Raw genomic sequence first — 10,583 nt, forward strand, 5'->3', positions numbered from 1 at the left:
GTCTGTATTGTGCTTGTGATATGTTGTAAAATGTTGTATGTCTGTTAATGTTTCCCTCCTCTTATCTTTAAAATAAAAAAAAAAAAGACAGGAGAAAACATTCCTTCCACAAGAGGTGATTACCATCCAAAACATCCATCCTCAAGACAGAAACACACTTAATAGCCTTCTTCAGTTTCTGAACACCCATAGTTTATGACTGTGGACACCACTCCACCAGATTTCCAAGTGATACCAGAGGCTACAAAGTTCAAGAGGCCCACAGAAGGCGAATGCTCTGAAGCTATGATGTACATAGTTCTGCCATGGTAATCACATGATCAAACACACAGACACACAGACACACACACACACACACACAAATATTTCTCAAGCCTTCAGAGAAAATCAATGTAATCATATAGTATGCTGAAGAAACAGAACAATATGATGTATGAATGAAAAATATGGTCAATGTTTAAATTTTTTATTACATTAAATGACATGTTGCCATTACTCTCACTCAAAATATTCTCTTTTGCTTCAAATACTTATATATCATCCTTGCCACCTTCTCCAATAGTTTTGTAAGTTTATTTTCATGTTTATGGTTCTCATGTTATGGCTGCCTCAGTGTCCTGAATCCATTAAAACATTCACCTTTATGGTCATTTTGACTAGAAATCACATGGTGTCAGATCTACTGAAGAGGTAGATTAAGGACACAACTTCATGTTCTTATGGGCTGACATTTCAGCTGCAATCAGCATATTTTTTAAAAACCTTAACAGGAACCAAAGAAGATTTTCATGGGTATTTCTTTGAATTTCTTTCATGTATGCTAGTTCTTTCCTGTGTTGTTCATTTAATATTTCCATCATTTTCCTGTGCTTGTCTACTTTTTTATATATGTCATTTATATGTGCTGAGCAGTTCTTTGATTGTTGTTGTCATTTCTTTTTTTTTACCTGGAAGATTCTTTCTTTCTTTTTTTAAATTTTTTTATTTTAAAGAGTAAAAGAAGGATAGCAATAATGGGGGGCTTACCAAATTACAGACAAAGTGGTAAGAAATTATCAATGGTTATTGTTTTACACATTGTTATCTACAAGATAGTTTCTCAGGAAAACAAATAGACAAATAATAGTGAGTTACAGACAAAAGACGTAGGAGATTATCAATAGTTGTCGTACTATACTTTGGTATCTTCAAAGTGGCTTCTAAAGAAAATAAATAGAGCTATACATGAGTGACTTATTGAATAATCATTAACTTTTCTCAGTGGTTGTTGTAGGAAACACATAATAATAGACATGCATCCATTTATGAAATAGGAACAATAGAAACATTGCAGAGTTATAGATAGATTAGTAGGAAAATATCAATGGCTGCTGTAATACATGGTGGTATCTTCAAAGTGGTTTCTCAGGAAGACAAAGGTATGCAAGAAGGTTCTAACAAGTAGTTACAGCCTAAGGTTTGTCAAAAATCAAGTGAGCTGTCTGGGGTGAAAGCCATTTTTTGTAGCATTTTCTCTCCAGCCTCCCATCGCATTGGGACCCCACAACCAGTTAGTGTCCTCTCCGCAACTGTCAGCACAGGCAGCAGAAATCCTGTGCAGACTTCTCCGGACCTCCACCACAGCCTGTACTGTCAGGGGAAGAATGGCTTCCAGGGAGTCTCAGCAGGTATTGTGCAAGGTCCTCATGGTTTACAGCTTCTGAGCAGCTCTCATGACCCAAGTCCACAGGACCTCTGACTCCTCAGGCTTAGTCTTCATTCTCATGTTCTCTGAGTCCTTGTTCAGCAGCTGCTCCTCTGCTGACTCTGGACCTTTCTGGTTCTCAGTGGCAGGAGCAAGAGTGACCCATTGCATGGCATGTATTCCCAGGGGTTTCTCCATGTTTGAATGATTCACACGCGTCCGTGGGGCGGGGGGGCATCTGCAGCTGGTGCATGGTAGGCCAATTGTGTCATTGTTTCTCTGTGTCATGGTTGTTCTCAATTGAGCGGTGGAAGCCAGCCTGAGGGCCAGTGCACAACGGCGCTCACCGCGGTGTGGCTCCCCCTGTGCCTGGGCCCCTCCTTCTGGGAGTCTAAGAGGCAGGGAGCCCTGGAAGATTATTTCTGATCTGATTTCTTCTACAGCCTGATGGAGTTGTTTCTTTACTTCAGTTGTGATTATTTCAGAAATTTTAAGTGTGTGACTTCCAAGTTCTCCTATGTCAATGTCTCCTGGACTTGTTCTGGGTGGGGCTGAGTTGTGAGATTGCATTTTGCTCCTTTGTCCTGTCATTTTGGATGTCAGAGGCAAAGGACAGAGCCTCATGCTTCTTGAGCAGCTCGCTAAAGCTGTTTAGGGAGCCTAGTTTTCCTGGGTGTCAGACTTATCTCGAGATGGTAGCGGGCAGTGGGCCACTGGGTCTGGCATCCCGACATTCAGTGGAGCACACAGCTCAGACCACAACTACGATGATGGCGGAATGTTGGCCTTTGGTACCAGGGTCTCCAGGCCATCCTTAGAAAGCATATGGGCCTCAGCCATGAACCACAATAGCAGCTGGACAGGGCTGCTCCTGCAGTGACCACAGGCAGCCAGCTGAGTGTGTGCAGGCCTCACCCAATAAGTGAGATGTCCAAGGCACTCAGGCCTCTGCACTGGGGTCCACAGTGAGCCTGCTGAATACGAGTGGGCCTCACCTGCCAACCAGATGTCCAAAGAAGATTTTCAGAAAGGGCAAGAATGATGGGATTGCTGGGCATAGTGGTGCTTACCTGTAATCCCAGCACTTGGGAGGCTGAGGCAGGAGGATCATGGTGAGTCTGAGACCAGCCTATGGTACATAAGTGAGTTCAAGGCCAGCCTGAACCGCATAGTGAGAGCCTGTCTCAAAAAGACAAAAAAAACAAAGAATGATGGTATAAATGTGTGTCAGACATGGACAAATATTTTGAAGAGGACAAAGTGTGTCTTTTAACACATTAATTTCTTAAAACATTTACCATATATTTCAATAACACCCAATAAATACTGTTCAGAAGTAAATTCTCAAATACTACTAACCCTAATAGGATGATCATCTGTTCATGTAGCAGTGATCTTGATAAGTGGCTCCTTGTTAGGTGAATTTCCAGGAGACTTAAATTCAGAAAACAAAGGAATCCACCATCTCAGCTCCTCTACCCAAGGTACCTGATGTCTCTGACTAGGAGGAAAGCAATAATTGACTCAGTTCTCCACAGGCCAAAATATCTCCATCCAGCTTCTTCCTGGAATTGCAAGCACTGAACTCGATGTACTGAGAAAACTAAAACCTCCAGATGTAAGGTAAAGGGGTTATAAATAGGAAAAGATCTGCAGGAAGCAATCATTTCATCTGTGGAATTTTCAATGATGATGTTAGAGGGCGCTGTGAGCTTCCTCTTTGGACATCAGGTAACAAATCTGAAAAATTTGTGGTAGGCTGTAGGTTCCATTACTACTTACTCACTGTGGATTAACTCAGTTGGTGTGACCTTAGTTGCTGAACTCCTGGGCAGGGCAACCTCATTTGCATGAAAACCCTGCCCACTGACCCCAGCAGGGTATGAAGAGTTATAATGAGAGCTGGAGGGAAGCTTGTGTGCTAAGCAGTCTTGAAGAGCGCAGTCCTTGGCTGTCCGCACCATGGCCTGGGCTCCTCTCCTGCTCACACTTCTGGCTCACATCACAGGTCGGCAGGGATTTTCTGGCTGGGGCTGTGCAAGGCAGCAGTGTTGCCTCTGTCTCCTCATCTGACCATCAGTTTCCTCTCTTCTTTTCACGGGCTGAATCACAGGCTGTGGTGACTCAGGAACCTTCTCTGTCCACATCTCCTGGAGGGACAGTCACACTCACCTGTGGCTCCAGTACTGGAGCCATCACAACCAGTAACTATGCTCACTGGATCCAACAGAAACCCTACCAAACACCACAAGGTCTAATAGGTAGCACCACTCACCAGGTATCTGGTGTTCCTGTCCGCTTCTCAGGCTCCTTGCTTGGAGACAAGGCTGCCCTCACCATCACAGGGGCCCGACTTGAAGATGAAGCCACCTATTATTGTGCCCTATGATATAACAACCATTTCCACAGTGACACATGCAAATGGGGAACTGAGACAAAACACCCTTGTGCAGACTCACCTTGCGCTCCTCAGCACCTCCCTGTGTACAAACACAAAACTTGGATTCATGTCTGGTATCTGAGAGAGATGTAAATCTTTGTAGACTTAGAAGTGGACCATGTGAGGCAACAACTGCAAGAGCACCAGTGAACTCCACCTTCAGCTGTGTGTGTCCTTCTGTAACTCTCTCCTGAGTATAGGCTGTCCTGAGGGACTGGTATAGTGAATTTGAAGACAGAGGATTTAGTTAAGGAAAACACTTCATTTAGGAGATGACAATAGCTCTGTGTGGTCTGTCCTTGGAGCAGCTGAGGAGCAAAGTTTCTTTAAGCTAGAGACTGTTCAGAGCGAGTAGCATAGGCCACCACCCAGAGGGGAAGGATACAACTCCCATGGTGCGAACTGGAGAATATTAATGTTTCTAAGACATGTCGCTCAGCAATGCAGACAGAAATCTGAGTGACAGAGAGCTAGGAAAGCATTTGGAGTTTTATATTCCCAAGATTTTTCTTATGTTTCACTAATAATTGTTAAGTCCCCTTCGTGGTGTAGACAAACCAAGCAGGCTTTAAATAGCTATAACCATGCTTTTAGTCTAAATATAAAGCAATTGGATGTGCAAACCTTTGGTGCAGGTTTGATTTAATGGCTCCAACCTGATGTGCAGAAGGAAACAAACTGGGGACCAATATACAGAAGTAATTTTTAACCTTTGTATATAACTGTTTTCTAACAATAGAAGTGAACTGATTGGAAATCACTACTGAGATTAGAGTATAAAGATTATGGCTTGACTTGATTGCTTTCTTTTGGATTGCCTGTCTTTGAAAATGACTCACAGTAAGGTAGCAAGATAAAGCTGCCCAAACCAATGTGACTCAGATCAGATATGGATCCTCCCACTGCAGCCAAGCCTTCAGGTTATGCAGGCTCTGATGACAGGTTACCTCCACCTGAATCAAGTATCTTGAGCCTGAGCTATCCAGCACCATTTAATTTCTCGATTTCCAGCTCATGGAAACTATGAGATACTAAGTGTTTAAGTCACTAAATTTGAAATTCATTTGTTCTAGATTAATAGATTAAAGACTGGATACAGACTTTAGTCTATAAATTAAGATCTATAAAGTTATTTTCACCTTCGTGTGGGAGACTGAGACACTTCCCATGCTTATGGAGTACCTCCTCAACAACATACTTGAACCTTGTGTAGGTTACATCAGACGAGTGGCTCATGGTTGGTCATATTTCCCATGCATAATGTGAAACTTTCCTTGGAATGATTGATTTGAAGACAACAATATACTATATTACAACCACTGTTGAATTCCTACCATCATGTATGGTGAAGCTTTGTACCATTTCCAATTTTTTTATTACTTGTTATTATCTTTGTTTGATCAGCCTTACATTCTTACGTTTGGTAGACTGAGCAACCATTGTTAATTCCTATCATTTTGTTTTGAGGTCCTGTATCATTTTTGTTGTTTTTGTATTGTTTTGTTGTTGTCTTCATTATTGTTGTTTTGTTAGCTTTTTGTCTTTAAAATTAAAAAAATGAAAGGCATTCATATTTTTTACATAGAACAATCAGTGGTTTTGAGCAAAAGCTCATCCTATAGAGAAGTATCTGGCATGGAACTGTTATAAAGGTAGAAAAAAAGAGAAGGTCTGTCAATGATTCTGAACTCCTCATCCCCAACCTATAAGAGAGACTCCCTAAAACCCTTGATGTGCATGCAGAATATTAAGTAAAATCTGAAGAAGACATGCACCCAAAATAAATATCTGCTCCTTCCATTGCCCTGTCATTAAAATGATCAATAAGATCAGTAAGGAGCCAAATAAGCAGTTGATGAATCAAATAAATACTCGATTGAAAATACAATGAGCCTCCACCCCTATTGGAGCTGAGCTGAACCTTGGACAGCTTCTGGTTGCCCCACCGCTCCCCCACAAGTGTGGGAGACAAACAGAGCCTCAGACAACTTCTGGGGCCTTGGGGGCCACTCCCTGCCCCCCCTTCCCAGAAGTGGAACTGAACTTTGGAAAGTTTTGGGAACACTGGTGAGCTGGACCCATCCCTGCCCTACCAGCATGGGAGCCAGGTGGAGCCCAGATAACATCAGAAGACTTGGGTGCCACTCCCTACCCCCAACCCACATCCTCGGGGGAGCCGAGCTGAACTTTAAACAGCTTTAGCAGCCTTGGTGACCTCACACTCACCTGTCCCACTGGCATGGGAACTGGCCTGTGTCCCAGGCAGTGACCACAACCCACTCACTACTACACCCTTGTAGAAACAGGGCTGAAATCTGGACGCTTTGGGAACCCCTGAATGGGAGCTAAAGTGAGCTCTGGATAGCTGTAGGAGGATTGGGAATCACACCCCACCTACACACACCATCAAGGGAGCCACACTGAGCACCAAGGAACTTTGGGTCCTTGCCCCGCTACTCTGACATCATCCTGAGAGTGTGGCTGAGCTCCAGGGAACCTGTGGATCTCTGAAAATGACAAAATAAAGGTTCAAAATGCAATCACAGACCTCCACCGCACCCAGAACAAGTCCAGGATATAATGACACAGAGAGGTTTGGAAGTCATACACCTGAAATTTCTGAAATAATGGCAGTTGAAGTAAAGAAACAACTCCATCAGGCCATAGAAGACATCAGATCAGAAATAATCTCTGAGGTAAAAAAAAGAAATGACAACAATAATGAAAGAATTGCTTAACACATCTATAGAAGACATGAAAACGAAAATAGAGGAGCATAGAAAATTAATGGAAACCATAAATGAACAATATAGGAAAGAACTAGAATGCATGAAACAGATTCAAACACATATCCCAGAAATTAAAACTTCCATCAAAAGCTGGCAAAACCGCTTGAACAAAGCTGAAGGTAGACTTTTAGACCTTGAAGATAGCATTGCCACTAATGACTGTGAAAGGAAGGATCTCTTAAAAATAACAAGAAACCAAGAAATAACAATTCAACAGCTGGAAGACAAAGCAAAGAAAAACAATGTCAGATTAATAGGTATCAATGAAATAGCAGGTGTTAGCACAAATGACATAAAATGACTATTTTTCCAGGTAATAGCATGAAATTTCCCAAGCATGGAAAAAGAATTGGATATCCAGGTAAGTGAGACATATAGAACTCCAACTAGCCATAACTAAAATAAATCTTCACCCAGACATATAGTGTTCAAGATCCCAGAAATTCAACAAAAGAACAGAATATTAAAAGCTGTTAGAGAAAAGAAACAGATCACATATAAAGAAAAGCCAATCAGAATTATGGCAGATTTCTCAATACAAACCATCAAGCCAAAAAGTGCTTGGAATGAAGTTTCAAGCCATTAAAGAAAAAACAACTTCCAACCCAGATTGATCTACTCTGCAAAACTATCCTTCAAAATTAATGAAGAAATAAAATATTTCCATATTTTGATCTTCAGTTGATAAAGATCAACTGAAGAGCTTCATGAGAGCCAAACCAATCCTACAAAGAGTACTTAAAGATATTCCAGAAAGAGATAAAACAGACCACAACTTCAAGAACAACAACAGGAAGGAAACACCAACAGAACAAGCAATTAAACAGAGGGAAAAAAGATGAACCAATAGCAGGAAAATAAAATGACAAAGGTAAGCCAATACATGTCAGTTATAACCATCAATTCACCAACCAAAAGAAGTAGACTGGCAGAGTGGATCAAGAAACAAAATCCAACAGTGTGCTATATATAAAAAACACATTTAACTCGAAAGGTAATTCATAGACTGAAAGGATGGAAAACAAGACTCCAATGTGACAAGTACCCAGAAAAAAGCAGGCATAGCTACTCTATTTGCAGATAATGGGAACTTCAAAATAAGAACAATTAAAAGAGATAATGAAGGTTACTACATACCTGTGAGGGAAAACATCAAGAGGAAGAGGTAACAATCATAAACATCTATGCATCAAACACAGGAGCTCCCAAGTATGTAAGACAAATTTTAACAGACATGAAAAATGAAATAGGCAGCAACACAATCATAACAGGAGACTTTAATACCTCATTGTCACAAAGATATAGGTCAACTAGACAAAAGATCAGCAAAGAAATAAGAGAACTAAACCAAACCTGTGAAGAAATGGGGGGATGTCTGGACACAAACCATAACACAGCCCCAGAACAGGAAGATGCAGAGGGAATGATGTGTGAAGATGGAAGCATAAAGTACCATGCAACTGCAGGTCATGGGGCACCAAAACTGTCTACCAAAAGAAGATGAAGGAAAGATTCCTCTAGAAGCATTATGAGGAACATGCCCCTTGAGTCTCAGAATTTGTGTTTTGTGTGTGTGTGTGTGTGTGTGTGTGTGTGTGTGTGTGTGTGTGTTTAAATAGTAATATTGTGAGTTTGGGGTTTTGAGTCTTTTGAAGAGTAGATTTTAAATCAGAAACTTGCACTTTTGTTCTCAGGGCCTGGAGAACAGAGACTAACATAAATTTGCTCCTCAGGGAAGCTGACCAGGAGGATGAACTGGATCTTATAGCTTCATTACTGTTATTTGCAGACAACATGCAGACTGAAAGAATTTTACCAAAGAGCCCTGAGAATTAATAACCAATATCAAAAATAGAGCAGGATACATATCAGCACACAAGTTTTGATTTTTCAAAACTGAATTCCTCCTGTCAATGGAATGATGCTCCTTAGTCTGTTTTTTGTCCACTTTCCAGTGACCTCTATCTTCCCCTGGAACAATAACAGACACCTGTGTGTACTTCTGAGCCTTTACATAAGAAATAGACATGTTAATCTGACAAGATGGTTGTGCATGAGAAATCAGACAAAATTAGAGTATATCATGTACTAATTCTGTAGAAAAGAAGACTAAAGTGCATTTTCTCAGTTCTGTTTAGACAAGAAGCTCAGTAATTGGTCCACCTCATGGAGAAGAAAGGATATTTTAGCTTTTTAAGGAACACGTCCATACAAGCAGAAACATGTTGCACTTGGGAGATTGACACTGAGTGTGACATTGAAAATCCTCTTGAAACTTGGGCAACAAAGAAAGAGGAAGAAAGCAGGATCCCTGACTGTTGGAAGTTCCAACCCAAATGACATCAGTGTGCACACACATGGGTGTCCAGGAGAATCCCATGATGAGTGATGTTAATTTCACATCCTCAGTAGGTCATCTTGTTGTGACATTTAGTCTCTTCTCCTTTCCATTTACAACATTTTGTTTTGCTTCATGCACGGTGGCTTTCCATGCTTTTACCTCTAAATTCTGTATATCTGGTTCACACTACATTTTTCATATGTGTTTTGTAATGGGATGATTCATTTCCAGGAATGCCAGACTGTAGATATTTACTTATGTTTATTTCACAGGGTTGTATGCTCAGGCTGTACTGATTCCATCTGAAGTGTTAGCATCTCAGGAGAAATATTATCTGTCACAGTGAAGGCAGCAGTATAGACACAAAGTATGTCTGGCAATGTAATCAGCCAAGAGATATGAGATTAAAGAATCTGAAAAATTTTGCCATTCTCCAGCATTTCACACTATTTGATTTCTTGGGATATTTAGACATATTGCACCATCTTCTGAAAACCTGCTTCCTCTAGGATTGTCACATTCTTTCTTTGTCCTATAGCAGAATATCAATGTCCACTCAAAATAGGTCACAATTCCTCCTTCCTTGTCCTCTGTTGAAGGAGCTGCTCAGGTCTTGGCTCCTGGAGCCTTCTGCATCCTCACCTTACTTCACCTTCCCACTTAGATACTTGTCATATTTTCTGTGTCTATTATCTACCTACAGGCTTAATCCAGAAATCCTCCATAGCAAAGGCTATTAGTGCGCATCATTTGCCTTGTGACAGCACTGTGGTGTGAGCTGGGTATCTATAGTATACCACTGACTAAGCATTCTGACAGAGGCCACTTCTAACACCATTTCCACTTAGAGATTGAAGTTCGCACAGTGAGCAACAAGAGGTGCTATGGGGCTGTCTCAGGATTTGCACAATGAGGGCTTGTAGCTATCCATTCCCCAAATTCCCCAGGGCTAGAGCAGTGCAGCTGTACTCAGTGTAGCAGCTGAGTCTCTCCGGGCCGGTGCTTGCACTCCCCCCACCACCTACTGCTCCCCAACTCTCTCATCCACCAGCCTCTGAAGCTTTGTGAATATGTGTGGAAGTGTAGGGGAAGGTAAGGGGCAGGACCACACTTGCAGTAATGAATCCTCCTCCATGAGGCTGGTGGAAGGAATAAAAGAGGCTTGAAGTAGTTTATTTGAGGTCTGAACATCACAAGGGCTGTGTTGACCATGGCCTGGGCCACTGTCCTCTTCCTATTCTTTCACTTCTCAGGTAGTGACAGACCTCACTGACCCAGGCATCTTTCCAGCCTGTGTCAGTGTGCGGTGGTTGGAAAAAAGCAGCTCAA

At 41.6% G+C, this 10,583-nt stretch overlaps 1 gene segment (V, D, J or C); it reads left to right on the forward strand.

The window, feature by feature from the left end:
• Nucleotides 1–3,620: 3,620 nt before the first annotated feature.
• On the forward strand, nucleotides 3,621–4,073 carry LOC102008184. The segment is given in 2 exon segments: nucleotides 3,621–3,692; nucleotides 3,784–4,073. Coding segments are annotated over 2 exon segments (336 nt in total).
• The last annotated feature ends 6,510 nt before the right edge of the window (nucleotides 4,074–10,583 follow it).

This window comes from Chinchilla lanigera, unplaced genomic scaffold (assembly GCF_000276665.1).
Source record: "Chinchilla lanigera isolate Chin_1 unplaced genomic scaffold, ChiLan1.0 scaffold00054, whole genome shotgun sequence".
Lineage (NCBI taxonomy): Eukaryota > Metazoa > Chordata > Mammalia > Rodentia > Chinchillidae > Chinchilla > Chinchilla lanigera.